The 25,967-nt window shown below is 47.8% G+C and overlaps 1 protein-coding gene across 1 annotated transcript in view; it reads left to right on the forward strand.

Moving 5' to 3' along the window:
* PPIL2 (peptidylprolyl isomerase like 2) overlaps nt 1–12,755 on the forward strand; it is a 71,453-nt gene extending 58,698 nt beyond the window's left edge. Inside the window, exons 17-20 of the mRNA XM_065033074.1 lie at nt 8,745–8,817; nt 8,965–9,027; nt 9,502–9,641; nt 11,339–12,755. Coding sequence (XP_064889146.1) covers nt 8,745–8,817; nt 8,965–9,027; nt 9,502–9,641; nt 11,339–11,432 — 370 coding nt within the window. The 3' untranslated portion in view covers nt 11,433–12,755. The remainder of the gene's footprint in view (nt 1–8,744; nt 8,818–8,964; nt 9,028–9,501; nt 9,642–11,338) is intronic.
* Nucleotides 12,756–25,967: the final 13,212 nt, after the last annotated feature.

Consider the following 25,967-nt stretch of genomic DNA (forward strand, 5'->3'; position numbering starts at 1 on the left):
ATCAGTATGTTTGTTTGGATGTGTGCACATACATACATGTTTATGTGTATATATATATAAACATAATACCAATGCCAAGACAGCAAGGAACTTCATTCTTTATAAAGACGTCTCTTGCACAAGTCTCTTACAGTCAAGCCCTCACACAATAAATATCAAGGTATTTATTACAGAAGATATTACAAAATTTTTATATTATGATTTGTTCTTTGCCTCCTCTGCTGCAGGTACATGGTATTTAACAAGTCATGCATAGCTGTTCTAAAAAATGCCTTTGTGTAGATGGCAGGAATGGGTATTTTACTAGCCTGCTTCATTGGTAGTTCCCAAGGATTTTACAGTGTTGTTAAAATGATGATTTGTTTTTGATTCTTTTCATGGCTTATCCATTTGAAAGGCAGCAATTGAAATAAATGCATGTGCTGTTTACTTTGATTGGATATCATACCATAGTGCTGTACAATGAAAGTGATATAGTTAATCCATATTGTCTGCCTGTGAGTTCTTGAGGCAGAAGCTGGTTTCATTTTAAACAATTATTTTAGTGCTGTGAATTCCAATACTGATTCTGCAGTAATTGCACCCTTTGCAATATATTTATTTTTCCTTTCTCTGGTCTGTCTTAGAAAAATTTAAAGTTACCTTGTCATTTGGTGAAAGCAAATAACTAAAGCAAATTCTAATACTGAAAACTGAGAGCAAGTATATTCTTGGAGGAGTTACATTACCCATATCTTCAGATTATTTCACTTAAGCTACAATTAGAGTCCTTGCAAAAATCCCATTAAATCCCATACAGTAATGGTGTTAACCTGAGCTTCCCATCTCATCAAATAGTATTTGTGTTAGGACAGCTCAGCTGAAAATGTGACTGTTCTTCAGTTCTGGATGCAACCTGGCTTCAGTGAGCACCCTGTATAGTCCTCTGGTGTCTCTGCTGTGTTTCCCCAATGTGCTCCACTTTTAACATAATGTCCCAGGACAGAATTTAGAGAGTGGCCGAGCTGACAGTGGTGCAGGGAGTGTGATCCCAGAAGCCTTTACACCACACGTAACATCACGAGTACCTTACGAGTAAAATAGCTCACATGATGTTTCACACTGTTTGTTGCCCTTTAGAGAGAAATTACTTCAGTCCAGGTAAATCTGGTTAAGTGTATATAGCAGAGATTTATGTAGTTTTAGCAAAGACTGTCTTGATTTTTGAATTATCCTCGCTACTGCAGAAATCTGAACTTGGTTGCCAGATAAAGAAGAGTTGCTGCTTTCTGAGCACTGCTAATATTCTTAGCTGAAATACAAAGGAGAAACTTCATTTAAAATGTTGGTTTAGAATCATATTTGTTCCCTGCATTAAAAACGAGTGACATTTTCACCTGAAGACAGAGCAAGCGAGTTTTACTCTGGTCTCTTTTGCATGTAAATGAAGATGCTGGGATAGATACATTCCAGTTGTCCTATATTAATCTACAAATGGAATATTTGAATAATTCAATTTACCTACAAATTGAATATAAAAGGCTGATGTGTGTGGCTCCTAAGATCTGTACTCTCTCATCCTTCAGCTGTTTTAACCTGCATATGTTTATAAAGCCATAAAGCCAAAAGATTCCAGAGATTGTACCTTTAATGAAGCTGCAGATTCAGTTTGCTATTTTAGATCCCGGGTGTTTCCAGGATTTGGTCACTATATCTGATCTTGGCTGTATAGTACAATAATATCTAGGAAGCATATCTAGGAATAATATCTAGGTTTAAGAATAGAACAAACCCATGAAATCAGAATTATTTGTTTCCATTAATGTTAAATTGGATTGTCTTAGCTGGATGCTTACTGGGCTGTTGTGACTTTACTTATTTCGGTTAATATAAAAACCTTAAATACTCTGATCTCCACTGCACCCTCAGCTATTTCTATGTGGCTCTGGTTCATGTTAGTGAGTGTCATATATGTATCTTTGAGAGCAGAATATGACTTGTTTGTGATTTGTATAGAACTTTTCAGCAGACTTTCCATACTTTTGAGAAGAACAGAAAAACAGCAAAAGAGCAACTGTTTCCCACCCCTTTCTTGGTTTTTTGGGTCCCGTGTAGGGTGGAACATTGGAAAGTTCCCCTCTGGAGAGCTGAATCTTATTCATGTCCCCATGGGTTTGAAACACAATTTTTGCACAGTAGCAGCTATTAAGAGTTGGATGTTTGGCTGTTAAGTGTGTTTGGAAAACACAGCAGCTGCAGGCAGTGGGGCTGTGGAGCGGTGGCACGTGTCTGGCTTGGTGCGCTGGAATGTTCAAGTCTCAGGAGATGGCTGCGGCTGGAGGACAGGGAGGGTATCTTGTCGCGATTGTCCTGCCCGCTGTGGCAATAATGAGGATGGATGCTACTGAAAATAAAGCAGATAATTTGACATGAATGGGGAGCAAAAGCAAAGGCAGAGAGTGAGAGAAGAATGCCTTCCCTTGGAGGTGTGTTGCAGGCTGCATGGATTTCCTGCTCCAGCAGAGCTGCCTAGATTAAATTAGTAATTACCATTTCTAGTAATTACCATTTCTCCTGACATAAAGAATGCTGTAATTAACATGAAAACTAACTGTTGGCTTTTGCTGGCTTCTAGCTGCCTGGTAAGAGGTTTAATTTAGAAGCTCAAATAATGTAAACCAACCAACATGCGTTTGCTGTGCACAGAGTGGATGAGAAGCAATTGCAGGTGGGCTGTGTGCGAGGGGACTCCCCGTTACCCGTGCTGCAACTGGGGCTGCAGCTCTTGCACGAGCTACAGAGATGTCACAGCCAAAGCACCGGGATAGGCTCACATTCCTGTCTGCTGTGCTTTATGAAATTTAGATGCAAGCACATCCCATCCGGTTGTGATTATGTTTTCTATTGCTCTGATGGCTCACAGATCTTGTGAATCAGAGATGTGGTATATCTGCCCTTTGTAAGAAGAAGTAGAAACAATTTCTGTCCCAGACTGCTGCATGAGTAGTAAAGAGACTGCATATAGATACAGAGAAGTTGTGATAGTGACCCCTTTCTGCCTGTCTTCCACTAATGGTTTGCACTTGCTTCAGAACCAAGGAAAAAGAAACCCCAGGAAAAACTGAAATGCCTTTGTGGTTGTTTTTGGGGAGCCTCTTCCAAAGTTAAAGGGACACATGAAAAAGTGCATGTTTAAAATAATAGTGGAAGGTGGTTGAGCCATGCTGATCAACAGGAGGAGAGAAATGCTGCCTCTGAATTTCGAGTGAGATTTAGGACAAGGAGGGCATAGTGGGCTTGAAAGTGAGGGCAAGTTGCAAGCATGTGATGCTATAAAAAGAATGGCAATAGAGGGAGTGGAGAGAAAAGTGTTGTGGTCAGAGTGCCAAGGCTGGGAAGTATCTGTGCAGCCGTTGTGTGTGTTCACTAGAGCATCACCTGTGCTTGTCAAGAGCTGAGAAAAGGATGTGGCAACCGAGACAGGGGCTGAGTGTATGGAGGACAGTTGTCCCCTTTGTATGTGGCTGCACAGATCTGTTTAAGCAGATGAATGTTAACTGTCTCTCAAGGTTTCTGCCACTCAATCTTCAATTCTCCTGTTCCCAGAAATAATGAACAAGATGGTTTGGGAAACCTCAAACCTGGTCACATTGGAGGCACCAATCAGTCAGTAGCTGGTGTGCACTCAGCTTAGTCTTTTCTTCTCTCCTCCCTTGCCAGATGCTTTTGTGGAAGAGAGTTTTCTTTCCTTGGATAAGTATCACTCTGTATTAAGGATTCCTTAACCTGTTTAATGCTTTCTACTGCAATTCTGTAGAATGGGGCAATGGAAGTAACTCTTTTACTCTAGAGTAGTCAGTTACATAAAACAGCTACCAGGCATTATTCAGTTACCCGGGTACGGTTAAATAATGCACAGTGTCTGTTTCCACTTGTAACATTCCCTGTTATGATCTGAATCAGTGAACCCCAGTGGCTTCTAACCTGGGAAACTCACGTTCTTATTGCTCTTCTGCTTTAATACATCTGAAGAACGGAAAAATTGTGTGACAGCAGAAGAGCTGATTCTGCTGTTGAATCTGTATAGGGAGCCTGACCTAATTTTGCACTGCCGAGTCTGTTCCCCAGGCACCAGGGGAGGAGTGAAGAGCAAGGTAGGAAAATAAACCAGGCTTCTTTGTGGAAGCCGTGGCCTTGGTTTCATGTAGCACATGAGAACTGGGCTGTCAGAGCTGCACAAGGGCTGTTGTCATTTCCAAAACAGTGGTATGATCTCTGAAGAGGAACCTGTGCCAAAGCAGAGGAGTCCTTATGTGCCGGGTTCGCCTGTTGAGTCTGGTTTCAAAATGCTTTTTTCCAAGTTATTTTATTTTTCAGCGCCCTTCGTTACTGTGTCTCGCCTGCTGGATTAAGCCTTTATGAGAGATCGAGATGTTTCGACTGCATCCTTGTTGCAAGTTCAAATTGCTCACTCCATTTCAGATTGGGTGTATACATAGAAAACATTTTGTCCTGAGTGTACGTGTTTGTGCATGTATATATTGTTGTCTCTCTGTGAGTATATAAATATATGTACTCCTTTTTATAAAAATAACCTTGAGGGCAGAAAGTGTTTACAAAACAACGTTTCTGTATGGTTTCTGTTTCTAGTTTAAAGAACTAAAAAAAAAAAGTCCAGACATTGTTTTTATATCATCTTCTGACCAGGAAATTCTATAATCTTGGACTGTTGCCATCCCCCGTATTGCATAAAGCTTGATTCCTATAATTCTTCTAAACAAAAATATGAGGAATAGGAAGTCCACGTGTGAACGTCTGTGAGACTGCAAGGGAGCTGCAGTTTTCTTTGGGAGCAGCACTAATGTAGCAGCATTTCATTGGCGTATTGCAAAGGGATAGAGCTTGCTCCAGATATTTTACTTATGCTTCATGCAAAGACATTGGCAGTGGTTATGAAGCAAGGTTACCAGTTTGGTAAAGGATCCTTAACAAGAAGTAAGATTTTAAAATAACATCTCTTAATTGGAAATGCAAAGATTTCCAGTGCTAATTCAGCTCTGTTTTCAAGAAAAAAGAATTGCACAAGTAAGGGCAGATTTTTGTTTTCATTACTATGCTAACAGAAAAAACCTAAATGTACCTACCTTGTCGTCCATGCTTAAATGTAATGCAACATTTATCAAGCTCCTCTAAAAATACAACAAGCTGTCTCAGGGATGCTGAGCTAAATATACAGTTGAGATCATCATTTCTCTGTTCAACATCTACTGGAAGTACACAGCAAACCCTCGTTTTCCATGGTTGTTCCAATGTAAATTATGTCTTGAAAATATCATCCTTTTCACTGCAGGATGTCGTCGGAACATCTGTTTAAACCTCACTTGGTCAATTTAGGACAAAGCATGTGTGGCACCTTATAAAAGGAACAGAGCCAGAAGCAGTGGAAAAGGTTAAACTTGTTTCATCCCTTTTCCCTTCCCTGCTGGGCTCCCAACTTTGCACCAGTGACACGGAATGAGAAAGGCCAGGGGGTGTGACCTGTCACCGCCTGTGTAACACACATACACATGTAAAGGGTATAAAGGGATATTAGTGTGAACTTCTCGAGTTCGCATTTTGCTTTAATGAAAATGATGTACAGAATTCCTCATGCTGAGACTCAGATTTATTCATACAACAGGCTTAATCTCTTTTTCTTCAAAGTTAGTGGCTATTAGAATAATATTAAGTAGTGCCTCTCTCCCTAGAGGTCTTTCTTAATGTTTTAATGTACTTATCTGGTGGTCTTTTCTACATGTAACTTGTATGGGCTTTTTTCTTGGCAAGATGTCTGTGAGCATTTTCTTCTTACACCCAGAATATGTGTTGTGGGTCAAGCAAAGAGCCCCCAAAACTGCTCTGGTGTGCTGCTTTCCTCATTCTGTGAGGAGCAATTGCTGGAACAGATGCCAGTGCATGGGCATCAACCTGATTTTAGTGCTGCGATGTAACATCATGAGATTTGACAATAAACACATGTAGTGTTTTGATAGTCTGCAGGTACATTGTCTCTCTACTTCCACAAATCTGAGGAAAGTTTGCAAAATCCTTTATGGTTTGAGACCTTAAGTTGGAATATTCAGGTTTTTTGCACCCAGCCATGGCTGCCCCCATTAGTGAGTAATTCAGTTTTTCTGGATGGGTGATGTTTGCAATCAGATCTTGTCCTTTTTGGATTTTAATTGTTACTGATGAAACACCAGCCTCATCTGGGCCTGATCCTTGCAAAGCTTCCAAGTGCTCCCTGAACAAAAGTGACTAGTAAATTATTTCCAACTCCTCTGGTCAGAGCTTTTTTCTCTGAGCTAGTGGTTTGTATTCAAATTCATTGTTATTTCTTATTGGTATTATGGCAGTGTCTAAAGACATAAACCCATATTGAGAGCTCACTGTGCTGACACTGTAATATGCATAGAGATGCTCTGTGCAAAATGTTAGAGAATCCAGGGGTGTGAAATAAAGCAATTTTCCATTTTAGAGACAAGAAGCTAAGAACAAAGGAGAATGACGTGCTCTGCAGGCACAACAGCTTTGTCTTCTTCCCCCCTAGCCCTTTATAATCGTGTCAAAATAGGCTATTTAGGTCATTTACATGCCGTGTCTATCACAGCCTTTTAAAATGTAAAAGTGACAAAGTATACCAAATAAAGTTTAATTAGCATAGCAACTGAAGACTTGTGAGCATCACCAAAATGCATTAGGGCTAATATTGTGGGAGGTCTAGCTATGGGATTACTCAGCTGAGATTGCCAGTGCATAGCTGATCTGGCTATTTCAAATTATCAGAACCTAATTAAATGAAAACATATGAGCAGATAATTAATGGAGCTGTTGGCTAGAAAATCCTTCAATATTAAATCAAAATTTTCCTTTAGGGGCAATTAAAACACAGTGGATATATCTTAGGCTCTGTGTTAATCATCAGTATTATAAGTGAATCTGATATTGGCCTGGAGGAGGATTTTAAAACTGAGGTTTTGTCATGAACTTTCCAAAGTTCATGTAGGGTCTTCAAGCCCTATGCAGCTTCCCCCAGTGTCCTACCTCCAGCTGCGGATGAATGAGGCCGTTCTAGCCTACACATATGAGTTATTTAATTGCTCTTAAAAGTTACAACCTGATTAAAGAATATCGACAAGCTTTGGAGAACTGAAGGGGAGAAATCCTGCCCTTGCTGCCGAGCTTCCAGCCCCAAACTCCTTTGACTCCAGGAGCGTGTTTTAGAGAGTAACGGCTTCTCCTCACTGTCCCACAGCCATTAGTATGGGCTGTGTTTTTGGTTCCTGACCGTGTGGCTTGGCTCTGTTAAAACAGATGTTGTCCAGCTACAGCCTGCTTTTCTGAGGGATCTGGATTGCTCAGCATCGACGGCTTGTCTTCATCTTTATTTACTGCTCTTCTAAGTATAGCTATTTTCAAATTTAATTTGGGATGATGATGTGGATAAAAGTGTTAAATACCCTGGGACCAAGGTCTGATCTCAGCAGGAACCCTCTGGAAATGTACTGACTCAATGGTTTCTATTTAAAATTAGATTTTGACACCTGTCAGACAATTTTTTTATTGAATGTGTGTTTTGTTCATTTCATATCATTCTGGTATTTCAATCAAAATATCAGCCGCCTTGCAGAAGTCTGTTCCACAGACACTGTTATCCATGTTAACCATATCTGTTGTCTCAAAGATAGAAGGTTGTTTGACAGACTCTGTTTTCCACGAAACCTTGTTGATTGCCATTACTTATTTCCTTTCTTTCTTAATCATGTCCTGCCTCTGCTATTCCATTATTTTGCTGGGAAAGACGCCAGGATGACAGGCTTATAATTATCTGGGTCACCCCATTTATCCTTTCTAAACATCCTTTTCTGGAACTTTCCCATTGTTCCACACTTTTTTTGAAAATGAACATCCAACAGTCCAGAAAGTCTTCAGCCTTTCTTAAACATTTTGAAGCAAGTATTTGGATGTGTTGACTTGAAAAACGAGAGGCCAGGGATCTAACATCATCCTAAGTAGACACTGCGGTGAAAAGTGTGCTGGTGTTATCTGGTGTTTGTGACTCGATGCTCTGCTGCTTTCCCAGAGCCCTCACAAGCCCACGGTCCTGAAATGCTTCAGGAGCAATCCTGTTCTTCCTGCATTACTGCTGTTACTGCAGACAGATCTGTCACTGCTCTCCAGTAGTGCCATCGTTACGATTCCCTTTCTTCCTAATAACGCTTTTTGGTTAGATATACAATTTTTTTTAAAGTTAAAAAACCAGAAGTTAACAAAAACATTTGCTTTCTTGACCAAGTTGTCTGGCTTGTTTTTCAAACCTCTTGGGCTGCTAATCTATGGATGTAGCATTAGCAAGTGAACCCGTTTCTGTAATGGGTTTGTGTCTTTTTGCACAGACGGCTGTCCACAGTCACTTGTTCTCTATCTTGCTGGTTTGCATGGCTACCAGATTTTTGGACAAAAGGCTTCGCTTTGCGTCTGAGGGTTTGACTTGTCCATGTTCTGTTTCATTTTAAATTCTAATCCCAGACTTGAGAAAAAATTCCCACCTTCTGCACTGAATGACATTGTAGGTCTTCCAAAGAAAGTTATTGATTTCCCTTCCTCCAAACATGGTTGTAAAATCTATTAGAGTAATGGGCATAAATTGGATATTTTACATATAATGGTGCAGGAATGTTTTAAGTGTCTTGTGACAGCTGGAAAGTGTGTCTTTCCTCTTTTAGGGTGGTTGGTGGCTTTGAGACTCTGACTGCTATGGAGAATGTGGAAAGCGACCCAAAAACTGACCGTCCCAAGGTATGTGTGGAGCACCAGAGGCTGTGCAGGAGGGAAGGAACATGTGGGCTCGTGTGACAGTGTGACACTTCTCTGAAAGCTGAGCTTGGGGGAGATGGCACAACTTAATCAGCAGATTGATTTGCTCTTCTTCTCTTCTGCTCCCAGGAAGAAATAAGAATTGAGACCACAACCGTTTTTGTTGATCCGTATGAAGAGGCAGACGCCCAGGTGAGGATAGTCGGTTGGTTTTTTTGAAAGGCCAAAGCTCTCCCTTGGAGAACTTCATAACTTAATGCCTTTTCTTTGAACATGGGCAGCCCACGGGCCCATAGGCTTGCAAGCTAAGAGTAAAAACCTGCCATTCAGCATTGCCTTGGGTGCCAGGGTCATCGCCGCTCTTTTGGTGGAGAATCTTGTAACCAAGTCTGGCACAGCTCCCAGTCCATCACGCTTGCAATGGCTTCCTTTCCAGATGCCCACAGTAGCTGTGTGGCTGCAAGTGAGAAGAGAGAAGTTTTGTTATAATGGCTGCAGACAGCCTGTTTGTAGTGGCCCTTGAGGTCTGTCTCCTCAAGCCTGCCCTGTAATCATAGCAGCACTGATTGCTGGTTTAGAGTGCTTTAAAGCTGCAGAGAATTGTAGACATTTTCTCCTTACTCTTGACTGGTCCTTGCAACAGATTGCACTCTTTGCTTCCCACAGGTTGCTGCAGAAAGAGAGAAGGTCCAGCTAGAAGAACAAGCAGCCAAAACAAAAGCTGAGGTGGTCCCACCAAAGAAAGAGGTCCAGACTCCTAAAACTTACCGGCAGGGGATTGGAAAATACATTAACATGGCTGCAGCGTGAGTTCCCTGCCCGTCTGATCTTTGTTGAGTGTTTCAGTTGCCATTCCTGCTGGATGCTGGCCCTGTCCAGTGCCACTGCTCAGATGTTTGCTTTGTGCCAGCAGGCTTTGCAAAGACACCTTAATGCAGTCCTAACAGTCAAAAGTACCCTCTACTTCTGTTGTTTTCCAAGATTATAAGTTAACTGAGCTTTTCTTTTAGCATTCTAACATGACCAAGTTAGTCTTTAACAGCATGTGCTGACTTGAGAACTGTAGATATGCTTCCACAACTCAGAAGTCCTTGAGGAACTGTATTGTGTCACTTCCTGCACCATCTTTTATTCTCTTCCTCTTCTGCAGCTGTTTCTAAAGGCCACAGTCCCACAGACGTTTCTCTTTTAGCAGCTCCTCTCCTGCACAAAGTAGTTGCCTTAAGCCTGTATCAGTCTGCTGATCTGGTTCCATGTTCAGCTGCACAAACTGTTGTACCAGCACAACTGAAATGGGTGGAAAGGGGAGCAGGTTCCCAGGCTTGCCGTGGGAGCACAGAGCATCTGGCGAGTAGCTCCAGGGTGCCTGGCTGGTTGTACAAGCTTCTAAAGCATCCTCTTCCAGACACCCTTTGTACGCCCATCGAGATTGGCAGCATCACTTGCTTTCCTAAGGACAATACAGAATCCCACCTGAGTGGCAGCTTTGCATGAGTTTTGGATAAATTAAAATAAATGCCTTCCACTTGATATTTCATAGACTTCTCTAAAAGCATTTGCAAAAATGCTGTTGTCTGTCTGCTGCACAGAGGTGTGTATTTATGCATACACAGTTCTGGACAGCTATTTAATCAGCTTGTATGTGCCTGTGTGACTTACAGGCATTTGCATACCTGTGAAGAAAAATGCGTTAGCCCATGTAGGTCAGTTTGGTGTGTCGGTTACAAAATACTGCTTGTCCCCTAAAATATTATGTTCAGCTTAAAAGTACTGCCATTCTGCACTGTATTTACTGAGGAAGGCCAGGCAGAGTTTGCAGCTCTGTGTAAAAGGTCAAGTAGAATGGAAAGGACTTCTCATTTTCTTGCCTAGTCCTTCACTCATTGCAGCCTGCCTTGAAACTGGGAGTTTGGTCTGTAGCAGCCCCTTGGCAGGTTCAGGGCTCTCAGTTCTCCCTATCGGCTACTGATACCTGACAATAAAACCGCAGTATGTGAGCACGCTGCATAGTGTTTCCATGGGCTTGCAAACTCTGCTTGAAAAAGGCTGAGAATAGCAGCAGCGACTGCAACAGGCTGTGCTCAAGAAACAGGAAAGGATCTGAAAAATTTGCCCAGCTGCTTTATACCTAATTCCCCGTAATTCCTTTTGCTGCCACAAATGCAGGTGAGAAGGTGGGGGAAGAACTTGTGGCTCACATTTTCATCGTGACTGTGCTAAAAAAGTACAGCTGTTAAATCTTCAGCTCTGGCCTGGAGAATGTGTTGGGTTTTGAACACATTCCTGGAGGTGTTAAAAGCCTGACCTGAACCATCCCCACCGACTGACACTCTGTTTTTGGGTGTGCCAGAGGCCCCCATCCCCACCCCGCTGTGGTCCCCATGCTGGCACAGAGCTGTTCTCCTCTCTAATTGATAAGGGATGGGAGAGGAGAGGCATCCAGCTGCCCTGGTCCCCCTGAACAGTAAATAGTCCCTGAGAGTTGTTTTCCTTTTGGCTCCAGGAAGCGCAGCATGGAAGATGATGGACCCTCAACCAGCACAGCTGCGAAGAAAGAGAAAAAGAGCACAGGCTTCGGGGACTTCAGCTCCTGGTAACAGCGCGGGGAGCCCAGCACTGGAGCAGCGCAGCAGAAAGAAAAGGTGGCCTCCCACATGTCCCCGAAGAGCCCAAAAGACAGTCTGTCCTGGGGAGGGAAGGCACCAGCCTGCCCTTCCACTGCAGAAGAAAACCGTTGCTTTGTTAAGGCTGGTTAATGTGGCTTTGTTTTCTAAAGAGCTGCGTTCCCCCCACTGCATCTTCCTCGAAGGCCTTTTTGTTGTTGTTTTGCTAAGCTGGGAGCAGGCAGCCCCGCTCCGCTGGGAATTAGCTGGAGCCTTTCTCGGCTTGGCTGGCAGCGGACCAGGCAGAGCCCAGCCTCGCAGGACGCTACTTCAGTGAACAGCTATGTCGGTGAAAGAGCTCCTTTTACAGGTAATTGTTTCCAGACCGGCCACGTCTGCCAATAAAGGAATGAATGTGCTGGGGGAGCGCCTGTGCTGCTGTAGTGCTTTGCTGAGGGGAGGAGAGGGCTCCAGCCCATCCTGCCCTGCCCTTCCAGCTGCCTTGTACGAGTTCTCAACAAGGACCAATTCTGTCTCTTGCTCTTTACTGGCCTGGCTGGACTGACAGCTGTCAGTCTCTGCAGGGCCTCGCTTGCTCCAAAATGAGCTCTCTCTGCACTCATGTAGCTCTCTGACAGCCTGGGAAGCAGCAGCTTGAGATTGGGGAGCCTGGGGTGGCTGCACCACTTGTTCCTCCTATGACTGGACTTCCCTGAGCCCCTGGTCAGCCAGTGGGGCCAGGATGCACCAGTTCAAACCTGCCCTCAGGTCCCAGAAGGTGCAGCCTGGAGCAGCTGCAGGAATAGAAACTACTTTTTTTTAAACCATCCCTAAAGCCTGCTCCTTGCAGGGGAACACACTCTGTAGTCTGAGCCTGCTCCTTGCAGGGGAACACACATTGTAGTCTGCCCTGACATCAGGCTTCACATCGTTAGGGAAAGCCATATAATATAGCTGGCAGGTGTTCCAGATATTTCTGTTGCTTACCCACAAATTATTAGGAAGTTTAGTAAAGGCCTGATGGCTTGAAGATATATCATCTGTGTTTTAATCCAACAACGTATGTGTGTTGCCATCACTTATGCATAGAAGGCTAGATCCTGAACATTACTTTTCAGTTCATCTTAGGCATTTTCAAATGACAGAAATACCCTCCCTACCTCTCTCTGTGGCTGAGGGGATAGTTTTGTAATCAGCTTTGTAACAATACATTTATATTGGTGGTTTCATGTTTTAAGAGGAGATTCCATTTATATTAAATTGCTGTACAAACTTTTGGTAAAATCTTTTGCATTAAATGGTTTTATTTTCTTTTGAGTGCTTGCCTTGGACTGTTAAACTGTCATCTCCAGGATCATGGCATTGCGAAGTTGATTGTTACATGAGGAAATGATTCATTCCTACTTTTTAAGATGCTCATAAGGAACTCTGGGATCTTTGCGGATATGATTACATCTTTGTTAAATCATAGGAAGTTCAGACTAGTCTGAAAGAAGAATGGGGGGTTGTTTTGCAACATTTTGCAGTGTATAAGTTCGAAATAATACGTACTTGATTCCTGGAACAGGGAGTATGACGGTACTGTCCTCAAGCCGAGTTTCTTGTATTGAAACCTCTTGTTTCTCCTGGACTGGCCCTTTCCAGATAAATTGCTATTGATCCCTTCTACCTAACCCATTTTTGAGTCGTGTGGTCCACAGCACTACTAGAGCTGAAATAGCCAGTTTGATGAAATCCTTAAAAGTAAAATGCCTTTTTTTTTACTAGATTAAAATGGATATTATTATGAAAGACTGCTGCCGTTCCAAGCACGGCCTTCGCACTGCCGTTTCATTACAATTTCCCACCGTAACATCAGACACAAAAGAGCAATTTCCTGACTTCTACGGAGGGCTGAGTGTAAACCTTTTAGTTTTGCTCTGAGCAGGGGTGAAGCTCTTCAGCCTCTGTTCTCTGCTTGACCTGGATCCAGTTCTCAGCAGCTCTGCTGGTGTTGGTTCCTCCCCAGGGTGCTGCAGTGGGGTGTGGGGCTCAAGCCATTTGGCTGAGGCTTTGTGCCCATCAGCAGCTGCTCTGAGGTTTGCACCAAGAGCTTCTACAGGGCGACAGAAACATTGGTGCTTCTGCAGCACATTTTTCTTCTGAATTTCCCCCTTTCTCCTCCTTCCCACACCTGTATTTTTGCATATATGATCAATTTTGTTTTAACTTCAGCTTATCTTCTGATCGACAAAAGCACAGGGACTATGTGACACAAGCTTTTCTCTAAAAGATGAATGAAAATGGTGAACCATACTCAGGGGGACATAAGGTGGTTGTCCAGAGAGCAGCGCAACGTGGTGTAGCCCTGTCTTTTACAAAACCTGGCTCTTTGCTGGGTGACTTGCAGAGTTTCCACTAGGTGAGTCAGAAAAGGTGAGGAAGGAGGCTTTGCTGAAACCTTTTCTGCCCCTTTCATTGCTTGGTTCTCCAGCAAGGATGGTGTGTTAAGGGAACAACCAAACCAGGTCCTGCTGTGGCTGGAGGGATAGGCAGGAATTGTGCAGCCTTACTATAGAAAATCACTCCTGCTGTGCTATTTGTAAGTACATTTTTACTTTCTTTGTCTTTGACACTTTTCCAGTAAATGTGCTTAGAAAGAAAAAGTAGGATTTTAACCAGAGGCTGAAATAGCTTTTGTCTGGCCTTGGCCAGAATTACACCAGCACTCTCTTACTTTGCATTGCTCCATACCAGAGGCACTGGGTGACCAGTAGATTCAGTTTCCTGAGGTCTGGCACTGTAGCAGCAACCGCCACAAGCATAAAACATCCTCAAGAAGGTGGTGGCATGTGGGGGGGCTGGCAGCTGTGACCGCTTGTTTCCATACAGCTTCACAAAGACAGGGGGTCACAGGAGACTCAGCTCTTCACCTTTGCTTTTTCTGGTGTGGATTCAGCCCAGCCTCTCAAGGACTGTAGTATTGTCTGCGTGGGCAACAGCACTAATTGAATGGTTTTCAAGCTAAATTGCTGCAACTCTGTTTACATATTTACCAAGAAAAAAAGCTCAAAATATTGTTGTTCAGTTTAATTTTGCCTGTTTCCCACTGGCTTGAATTGTTCCAGCCCACTCCTCTGGAAGCAGGAGTTCATTCAAGCAATTGCTCTGCTTCAGCATCGTGTGGTGGATTGTACTGGTGCCCATCTCACATGGGGCCATGAATTGTGAGTCGTGTGTGGTCAAACTCTGCGTTTCAAGGTCTCCAAGAAAATCCTGCTTCTCCCTCCAGCTCCTTTCAAGTCAGGGACCCTGCAATGAGTGTTCCCCAGAGCCCAAGCCACCCTCAGCCATAAGGGCAAGGGGCTCCATGGGGTGGAACAGAAGCACGTGCAGAATTCAGTCCAACTCATTTCCCATCTGGGCTAAATTTACTCCAGTTTACCACTTCTTACTGTGAACTGAAAGCCACACAGAACACACCTCTACCTTTGCTTGCAGGCAAAGGGCCGTCATATCCTCTTGAGCCTGACCAGTGGGCACAGAGAAGATGTTGAGGCCCTGGACCAGCCGCTCTTGGGATGCTGTTGGTATGAGAAGTGGAGCAGAGATGAACGGACAGAGACAACCTGGAGGAGGGATGCTAAGTGTGCCAGGACACCTTGCTGGAGCCTGATGTGCAAGCTGCAGCAATCAGACCCTCCACTGGGCAGTGGAGCTAAAGCAGAGGAGATGATGGAAGTGCCAGGGCTGCTTGGGGATCTCACTGAGTGCATCACAGAGGTGGCACATCCCTGCCCTGAGGCAGCCGCCCACACTGGTGCCTCCAGCCTGCACAGGTGTCCTTGGGAGCCTTGCAGAGGGGAACCAAATACCTGCTAGGATCCATTCCACTTTCTGGGGCTTTCTGGGCCAATTCCTAGAAGGTTTTGCAGAGGTTTCTCAACCTTTGGTGCCTCCATGTGCACCTGCCATGCAGCATATGCCTGTGTGTTGGCTCCGGTACCAACCTGCTGACCCCAGCCTCTGCTGGGGCTGCTGAGCTCTGTTTCTGTGTTTTTTAACCCAGATTGGCCCCAGAGACCTCAGAGTGAGAAGCCAGGATGAGCCCTCACTTCCCTGCCCAGGCAAGGGGCATTTGTGCCCCTTTGGTTCCCTGGTCTTTGATTCGATGTCAATGGTTTGAGCTTTGATGTAGCATGTGGATGGGCTTGCAGGGAGGTACAAGGTTTTGGTTCAAAAGCAGCAGCGTGCTGGTTTAACGCTGCCTGCACTGCTGCGTTGAGGGCTTGTTCCATGTCACCTGAATCCTGGACATGGGTGGCAGATGGCCAGGGGTAAAGCAAAAGCGGTGAAGGGCTCAAGTGCTAAATGCAGCCAATCCATGGCCGATCCCTTCATGGTGCCGCTCAGCAGGAAGGGGAAGGCTGAGCACAACAGAGCCAGCGGGTGCCAGTGGGTCGGTGCTGCTGCAGGCGGTGGATAAAGCCAGTGCTCAGACACTGGGTGAGAAATACCACATATTTCTGGAAACCCCCCGCCACCCCTCGGCAGTGCTGTTTGGAAGGAACAGGATGCTGGAAATCTTGCACCAGGAAGCAGCTTTTATAAGCAAAAGGGGGGGATTTGCCAAACACAACCCCCCCTACATGTTTCAACACTGTTTGCTTTGGAGAAGGCAAACAAACTAAATCAGACCAAGCAGGAAGGAGGTGGGCAGCTGCCCGCCCTGACCGGCAACGGGTTACACCGCTTGGCATGGCCGGGGATTTCTCGCTTCCTCTCTTTCTTCGGAAAGTGAATGTTATTCCAGGCGTCGCAGAGGATCTGACTGCCCTGTGCCATGACTGCGGGGAAGGGGCCGGAGCCAAGGCTGCGCTTGGAGCTTGGTGAGCACAGCCCTGCTGCTCCAGCACACACACCTCCATGGCAGTGACATCCAATCTCCGCGGCTCATACAGGGGTGTCCCCATCCCTACCACCCACAGGGACTGGGACCCCCACTGCAGTGCAAGGCTGCGACCAGGCTGCAGTGCTGGGGGGGACAACGGCGTGCCATCACACCCCCTGCCCTGCCACCCAGCCGCCAGCATCTGCCTGCCCATCCCACATGCTGGTTTAGCTCACCGACCCAGCACAAACAGCCAGTGGCAGGTTTGCTTCTTGCACCTTAAACCCTGCAGCAGAAAACACCTCTAAAAAAGCAAAAGGAGCTCAATGGGTAGATCAGAGAGGAGAGAGGCTCCCAATGGGGTCAGCCCTACCCAGTGCTGGTGTGAAAGCCACCATGGCAGCTCAGTCCCTTCCATGCTCTCACAGCCCTGACCTTCTGCACCACCTTTGGGCAACCTGGGCAGGTTTTGGGAGGTTCCAGCCGTGGCTGCTGATGCCCAGTGAGCAGCAGTTGTGGCCATGCAGTGTCGTGGGCGACCACACTGTGCACGTCCCACACCCAACCCCTTTGTTGGGAGGCAGCAGTAGCAGCATTAGTGCAGGGCACGGTGGCTGCTGTGCTGGGGGGGCTGCAGGGAGCTGTGAGCACTGTGGGGGACTGCGGGGAGCTGTGAGGGGCTGCGCATGGTGCCCTGGCCTGGCCGGCACTGACTCTCCCTCTGCTGAGCTCAGGCGCTGCAGCCTGGTGACTTCATCCACTGGAAATAGCAGCTGAGGAGGAACCTTCTCTCTGTCACCACCATAACCATATAGACACAGGCACTCGCTGCTGCCTGCACCGCTGCCTGTCCTGCTGCCTGCACTGCTGCCTGCACCCCAGCCGCAGAAGGTGGTTGAGCCCCACGGCAGGGGCAGCCCTCCCATCTGGGATTGAAGTGTCCCTCCAGGCAGGTTTGGTCCCTGGCTGGGCTGGGAAGGGCAGAGCAGCCCGGGGGCCCTGGGAAGGGCTGGGATCAGTCTGTCTGCCCAAGGAAGCACTGGGCACCAGGTTTGTACCACAGGGCTGTGCACAGAGCAGCTTCCCAGGCCCTTCTGCTGTTCCTGACATCACAGAGAGGCCAAATATTCCCTTTTACACAGAAAAAAAAGGCTCATCTGCAATCACAGCAGGCTGTGTTTGACAACTCATAACTTAATGACTTTAAAAAAATAGCCACAGCCTGTTTTAAACACTGGTCGAGGTCTCCTCTACCACTCTCCCTGGAAAGCCTTCCAAGCTCTCACTTTTCTGATATTAGATACTTTCTCTAATCTTTGGCCTCCATTTATTAATGGCTAATTATATCTATTTGCTTTTGTGCCAACATTGTCCTTTAGCTTGAATAGCTTTTTTCCCTCCCTAATGCTCGCTTCCCAGTGCTATTTATAGGCAGCAATTGTATCCCCCTCCGCAGCCGCTGTTTTGCTTGGCTCTACAGGCTGTGTCCCTTCAGCCTCAAAATGGACCCGTCACCCTCCTGCCTCCCTCAGCATCCCTTCCCCAAGCAGAGGGGGTTCGGACGGGCTCCCAGTCTGTGCCTGGGTCTGGCAGAAACCAACTGTGTGGCAGTGCTGGCCGTGATGCTTTGGGGCAGAAAGCCAGGGCAGAGCCGTGGGGAGCCCTGTGGGGAGCCCTGTGGGGTTATTTTTTAGGCAGCCTCATGGGGTTACTGTTTTAGGCAAAGGCCAAGGACCACTCCACGCTCCCAATTCCCTTCCCTGTTGCTCCCACCCATTTCTCTGGGAGGAGAGCAAACACCCAGCAGCATGGCCCACCGAGGCAGCACGGGGAGCCGTATGATTTCTATCTGCACTTTCATCCCAGGATGAAAGGGATGATAGAAAACATTTGTTTTTATGATAAAAGCAATTGACCCGGGAGGAATCTGCCTCCCCAGGGCGGCCTGCAGCAAATTGCAGAGATAAGGCACTGACACGCAACAAACGCCCAGTGCTTCCAAGTCTCCGAGCGGCTGCAGAGCAAATCCCTCCCCACGTGGAAGGAAACCCGTGCTGGGCTTCCACGGCTGCTCTTGAGCCCGGATAACACGGCTGCTGGTGATTTTGGTGGATTTTGTTGGGGCCAGGAAGATGTGCAGAGAAGGACACTATTTTATTTTTTATTAATGAATGGCCAGATTTTTTTATTACAGACATCTTCACCACAGATCTCAGTCAAGCTTTTAATAGATGAGTTCCTTGCCAATGGCAATTGCAAATTGATTGCAGCAGAAATGGCAAGTGAAGACAAATATAGTGCAGGCTGCCTGCAGGGAGAGTGCGCGGAGGAAACTTTGAATGCTATTTTTGGTGCTTTGTCTCTACCACTTACAGTATTTCTAATCTTTATTTCTCCTAAAAAACATGCTTAGGGTTGGGATTTTGTTGTTGTTGTTAAGAAAAATTCCTTTCTCCAGAGAAAAGGTCGGGTGCCATGTCCATGCCCAGCTCTGTGGGAGGGCAAAGGTGCTGGTGATGCTGCCTCCATCCCCTCTGCTGGGACCAAAACCAGGCCTGTCGCTCTCCAAGCCACAGCACAAAGGGTGATAGAGCCAAACCCTGATTTTACCCCAATCCATGGGAACGTTGTGGGGAGTATGGGAAAGTTCAGCGTGCTCACTAATAAAAAAAGGAAACCCTCCCACGCTGCCAAGCCACTGCTGCACCATGGGGGCCGGCAGCGGATGCTCCAGCCCTGCAGCAAGCTCCACCACTCAGCACCAATGCACTGAGTTTTGCACAGTCCCGGCCAGCACCGGAAGCCGTAGTGGCCCGACATTCCCAAAACACGGGGGGACTCATCTGGGTCCTGCGGGCAGGAACACATATGTTGGAGAGCAACTGTGAGGAGACAGGGAGCACTGGAAATCATTCTGATTACTTGGCAGAGTGGAAAAACACTTCTTGTTATTGTTGTGGTTAAGGAGCCACATCTAGGTGACACTAGAGTGATGGTAAAGGCTTTATGGCATTGATGCCCTAAACTTCTTGGCCTCTGGTCATCCCCTCACAGCCTCCACCCCAGGGGGTGATTTGGGATGTGGTGGCAGATTGGGGCGCATCCCAAGATGATCAGCCCCCAGGTGCAGAGGCGTCTTACTAACACGTGTGCCCGTGGGTGTGAGAGACGAGGCTGCAGTTATAAATAAAGGAGCAGAAATGCTAATAAAAGTGACAAGCAAGAAAGGGGAAGAACTGGGTTTAACCATAGGAAAACTGAATAAAAGCAGCTCACGGCAGGGCTGGCTGTGACTGCCACAACATTGGTCCCACACTTTTTGTGTCCGCCTGGCAACCTGCGGTGTTTGCAGCAGCTCAGGGTGGGGACCATCACCTTCTCCGAGGATCTGGCAGCATTTTGGACCATAGGATAGGGTTTGTTTGCCTCAGTGGGAGGCTCCTCTGTATGTGAAGCCCCAGATGCTCTTCTGCTGTCTTTTTACACATCCACATTTGCACAGACCCTGTTTTGCCTTGATTTAATCAAGCTGCAATCTGGCATATGCAAAACATCCCCCTCTTTCCCATCTTTGCTTCTAAATAACCTAAAGGGCCCAATTCCATCACTATGCTGGATGGTATTGGAGTTAAAGATAACAAAAGTGGGAGAAAGAAGTCGTTCATCTGTGGCTCATTGAGCTCTTTAGCAGAGAGCACCTGTGGCCCGTCCATAGCCAGCCAGGCTGACGCTGTGTGTGTTGTGCAGGGCTCACACCCGACAGCTCAGCTTTGTCCACCTGAAGCTGGGGCAGCTGCAGCTGCCGAGCAACCCCAGGAAAGAGTTAAAAAAAAAAAAAAGAGGCCTTTTTTTTGGTGCAACCTGTGTCTGCTCAGCCCCACTATGGGACAAGGCTGCAGGCAATGCCACCACTGAACAGCCAAACCCCTTTTCTGGGGCCGCAGAGGCAGCAGCTCAGCCCCCCCAGGAGGTTATTTCGCAAGATAAGTCAGCTTGTGGAGGAGGTTTTCATGGCTGGGGATCAAAGTTCTTGGCGCTTGCCCAGTTTCCCAGTATTTAGCTGTTGCACAGCACGGGTTTGCAGCTGGGTTTGTGGGCCAGCGCCACAGTGGGGAGCGGGGAGCCCAGGGCTTGCAGGGGAACAAAGGCTCAGCCATCCCAGCCCTGCGATGCTGGGGCCAGCCCGCTTGCCTCTCCCACAGCCACTGCCACCACCAGGCACCCTGAGCGGCACAGAAATGGGGGTCGAGCCCTGTGGCCACCCCCAGGGAGGGCAAGGAGAGCCTGGGATGCTGGGGAAAAGGGTTGTCGGTGAATGGGACTCTCAAGCTTTAAGGAAGGGAAGCAGCTTTTCTTTACCAGGAGATTGAGGCATCGTGTCCAGGTCTTGCAGGCATCCTGGCTGGGTGCTGGCCATTCCCTGCCCCTGCCTGGACAACACCAGCCTCACTCCAGGCGATAAACCTGATTTCTCTATCATGCTCCATGTGGACCAGTCCTGGGCTGTCTCTTGGTCCACATCATTCCCAGGTGCTCAGCTGTGTAAGTTTGTTTTTCACTGTGCTTTCTGGCCACAGGCCTTGCAGAGCTCTGCAAAGAGACAGGCAGAGACACAAGGAAGATGTCAGCTAACTTTTACAGCTTTGATTATTTAAGACAATGTATTTATATAGTGAATAACCTAGAGGGTCACATTATAAGACACTGTTGTATTTCTCCCCATAAAGCAAACAGTGTGCTTCTCCATGCCAGGTCTGCGGGGATGCCGGGTGGCATTGGCTGCAGGTGGGGATCGTTGGGGCAGAGCACATCTCCCTCACCAGCCTCACACCCATTGCAAACAAGGAAACTGGTTCACACAAACCAACCCCATCTTGCCAGGGCTGAGTTAAACTTTCCCAGCTCCAGCTCTGCCCATCACAGGGGGGCTTTTCCCAGGTCTGCTCTTGCAGGGGCACATCTGGGCCCCCTCCAACACCTTTATCCCACAGGACGAGGAAGGTTGGGAACTTTTTCTTTCCAGAATAAATGTATTTCTGGAAAATTCCCATTCTAAAGCACTAATCTATAAGCCCTGTCTGTGTTGCTTTTACATTTCATCCAGCCATATTGCCATAAACAACTATCTGGAGGGGGGTCCAATTGTCACCTCCCAGTGACACCTGATGTCACCTACTGTCCCCATCACTATCCAGGGCTGAGAGAGGACAGCTTGCTCACATCATCTCTAATCCCTGGCTGCATCACTGCCGGACACTTTGTCAGCAGACATTGGGCTGGCAGGAAACCAAGCTGGCACTTGCAACAGAAAAGGGTAGAAAACTGATGGTTATGGGGCCAGAAGCTGTTCCTGCTGTATTATTATTGGCAACCTCTGTTATATAAAAAAAAAAAAAAAAAAAAAAAGGCCAAAATTAAGAATAGACGTAAAGAGCAACATGTTTTTTTTCTCCACCCAGCTGAGCTGTCAAGAATAAATCTTTGGGTTTGTTTTTTTTTGCAAATGCTCAGCGAGGCTGGGGAAATCTGCTGGGAGCCAGAGCGCTCAGGTCAGGGCTGTCCTGCCAAGAGATGATTACAGCCTGTCCTGGGGACAGAGGAGCGGGGAATAGGGCCAGGAGTGGCTTCAGGAGGTGTCTCAAGTCCAGGAGTAAGATTACAGACTGCGAGGTCAGCAAAACCCTCACTCTCTGGGCAGCACCTGAAACCTTTCCAGCAAGGAAAGCACCGGCTGAGCACCCCTGTGCCCAGCAAAGGGCCCTCCCAGCAGCAGCGGGGCAGGGAGGCTCCGGCAGCCCCTGTGAGGACACAGCAGATACTCAGGAAGAATTAATCGGTCACTGCACAGCATTTCTACCCAGCACTGGTATGAAGGGTCTTGGCTCCCGGCCATGGCTGTGTCACCTGTCCCCAGGGCTGGGGTGCTTAGAGGTGGTTCCCCCCACCAGCTCCCGGCCTCCTGCCTGGAGATGCGCAGATGCAAGACAAACAAACATCTTTGCAGTCTGTGAGCTCCCCATAAAAGTAACGATCACAATTTACATTGTGCCTGTCTTAAAAAAAAAAAAGGCATGGGAAGAGTAGGTTAAGCATGCAGTTCAGGAAAGTGCCTGGGGTTTATTGCAGCAATTAATCTGTAACAAAACAAGCTACGCATTGCTATAGCTTGGCCTGATATTTTTTAGCGTGTGTGTGTTTTTTTCCAAGGGTGAGGGCTTGCAAGCGCCCTGCTCACGGTCGCAGGGCTTGCTGACTCTGTCGAGGAATTGGTGCCAGCCTGAGCTCCATTCAGCATGGGGCTGGCTCTGCCGCCTCCGTGCCCCTGCCATGCTTTCATCTTCCATTAAAATCAAGCCTGTAGTGCAACGAGGCCGCAGGGAGCAACAGCAAAGCCAAAGTGGATGCCACTCAGCACTCACACCGGGGAGACAATCGTCCGGGATGGTGGCAGGGTGCTGAGCGACGTGGAGCAGAGAGGATGGTCCTCAGCTCAATGTCCCAGCCCACTGAGTGGCTTCAGCATCCACTTCATAACCTGCCCACACACAGGCAGGTCCCTGCCCAGAGCTGCAGGCAGTCCAGGCACAGACATTTTCAGCTGGGTTTTAGGCAGCCAGGTGGTGCCAACCACCAGGAGGTTTCCCCAGGAGGATGGAGCCCACCTCTGCTTCTTGGTCCAGAGCCTCGGGGGATCAAATATTTACGCAGCTTGGCTTCACGTAAAATGGGACAAAGAGGCAAAAATGGGGAAAAAAATGAGGAAGAGAAGTAACCACCAGCTCTACTGATTCTGCAGCTGGCTGTTGGTGCCCAGGAAGCCCGGCTGGGCCAGCCCAGGAGCAGGTTTTGCCGACTCATGATGTGAAAACTGGAGGTGCTGGCACAGCCTGTCTGCTGCCCTCGGCTCTCGTACAAAATTCAAATTAGGGACCTACTGCACGGCTCAGAGGAGATAAGCTTGGTTTTCAGAACTGACATCCACAGAAACCAGAGAAGTTTCCATGAAGCCCTTCACACAGACAGTGCTGGTTAAAGCCCCAGCTCTTGTTACAAGCCTTGGGATTTTTGAGTGGCAAAAACACAGCATGTAAATGCTCACTAACAGGTGCCAAAACTACAACTCGTATGGTCAGAGGGGGTGGATGTTGCACCTTGAAGCAGCCAGACTCCCTCTCAGGCAGCCACAGGCTCCAGAGCTGCTCCCTTTCCCCAGGAAAGGGATCTTGTCCCAGCCAGCAAAGCCAGGCCACGGTATTGCTGGACACCAGTGGCTCACAAAACCAGACCCTGGCTGTCAGACTTGGTCTGATTGTGGCACAGCAGAAAAGCAGCGAGAGGCAAGAAGGGGAGAGGAAAGGGAAAAAAGAAAAAAAAAAAAAAAAGGGAAAAACAAGAGACAGCAAAAAAGGCAAAGATAAAGAAAAGCCAAGAGATGCAAAATAAAGCAGCGGCAAGGGGAGGGGTTGCTGTGTGGTTGGGGGTGCAGTCAGGGCTGGAGAAGGGCTCATGGGGCTCCCATTCCCCCAGGAGGATGGCTACCCACGTCCCATTGCTGCAGCTGCATTTCAGGTTATGCTCATTGCACTTGAATAATTTTTCTTACAGCATCGCTAGCCTGAGCATCTAACAGCCCCAGCACAGTGCCCAGCAGCTGATTTCCCTGGGTTGGGGCTGGTTTCCAGCGGGAGCTCCCAACACTGCCCGTTATCCTGCCCTGCGCCAGGGCTGGCAGCCGCTGAACCGTGCCCGGACACCGCGGGTGCAGGCAGGGCGTCCTCACGGGCTTTGGGGCTCCAATTCACCAGCTTGTGCACGCGGGCTGCATCCCTGTGTGCTGTTTCAAAGGGCTGTTTTGCCTCTATAGCTCAAATGGGAAAAGCGAAGATTAAAAAACACACTCCACCCTCTGACACAGCTGCAAACACTTTGTCATGCAAACCTCCCCATAATGGTCCCTGCTGTGTTGATTTAACAAGCCCTGTGGATTGGGTTTCTGCTTGCCAAGCTGGCCACTGGATTTCTAGGAAACCAACAGATGAGGTAGGCAGTTTTGCTCCAGCTTGTGGCCTGGGGTGAGCAGATGCTGTGCAGGGGACAAGGACCAAACGTGCCAGCCACACTGTTCCGTGCTGGGCAGGGACAAAAAGCCCTTGACCAGATGAAGCTGCTGCCGCCAAGGTGAGAAACAAGTGAGACATCCACACCCAGAGCCCCGAGCAGCAAAATGAGTCACCGACTGGTGCTGGCAGCATCCAGCACTGGGGACGTACTGGCCCTGTGCCCCCGCAGGGTCTTTTCTGGGCAAGGGTATGGGGCTGAGAGAGTTGGGTGCGCTACGCAGGGCTCCAGCTGGCAGGATGCACAGTGTGGGGCAGGAACACGGTGCCAGCCCCACACCTGCCCTGTGCTAACCTTCAGATAACTTTTTTTCCCCTTCCACAGCTCCTTTGTGCAGTGTGGAGCTGGACAGTGGGATAGGGCTGGCATGGGTTGCCAATGGGAGATGGGGTTTGGAGCCAGCCAGATGTGAAGGGAAGAGTGTGGGGTAGCAACAGGGGCTCTGGGCTTCACAAGGCACAGGAAACTTCCCGAACACTGGCTAAACAGTGGTAATGAGGGGAGAGGGATGGCAGAAAAAAGAACAGCAAAAGGAAGCTAAAATATATGGGCAAATGTCAACAGCAGAATGCGAAAGCAAAACCCCAGGGGAGGCCAGCTGATCTGATCATGGTGTGGGTGCAGCTGGGAGGCTGCTGGGGGCTGATGGGCACAGGGGCTGCAGCAGTCTTTGCTGACAGGCCATCGGCTGCAGGACAGGGCTGCTCCAGACCCCTCGGCCCCCGGGATCTCACTGTGCCGGGAAGGAAACCACACACCAACCAGGCCCCCTCCGTGCACGCACATGCGCGCATGGGCACAGGCAGAAAAACAGCAAGCTCAGTAAAACCACGAGTTCAAGCCCTTGGAGCCTCTTGGGAGGAACATGCTAAATAAAGAAACAAAACACACTGTATTTATCGTCTTCCCCACGCACGTGTGTTGCAGACAGGCTGCTGCAGTATGTGTGGCTGTGTGGGGGCCAGTGAGGGGAGAGGAGGCTGGGAGGCGGCGGGGGCTTTTCCTGGACAGGCACACAGCTGTGCACATCCCAGCATTAGCAGTGCTCTGTTATCTGGGGCTCTCACACTATTCATTTCCCAAGTGTTATTAAACTTTTTCTTCCCTCTTAGGTTATGTGTTAGGGAGGTGTTGATGCAGCACACATACAGTGTCACTACATGGCACATTTTCCCTTTAAACCTTTCTGTTAGTTCCTGCAAACGTGGGACTGGTGGTGATTCGGCTTAAAATGGCTTTGCGGGCATGAGAAGCAAGATGAGATCCTGCTGAACACCAGGACCGATCCCTGTCAGGGTGCCCCAACCATCCCTGCAGCCTCCTCCAGCTGAGCCCCTTTGGGAGCCTGTATCTCCTCAACCAGAGCCTCAAAGTCTAAATATCAGCCCGGGACACAGGGAGCCTCTTAAAGCTCCTGTAGCAGGAGGAGATTTAACAGCCCATTGCCTCACTAACACAGTGTGCTTGTGTACAGCCATGCAGGAGGTTGTTGAGTCGCTTTGTGAGTGATGAGTTTACATTTATATAGTGCCTTTTGCCAG

Source organism: Columba livia, chromosome 17, assembly GCF_036013475.1.
Source record: "Columba livia isolate bColLiv1 breed racing homer chromosome 17, bColLiv1.pat.W.v2, whole genome shotgun sequence".
NCBI lineage: Eukaryota > Metazoa > Chordata > Aves > Columbiformes > Columbidae > Columba > Columba livia.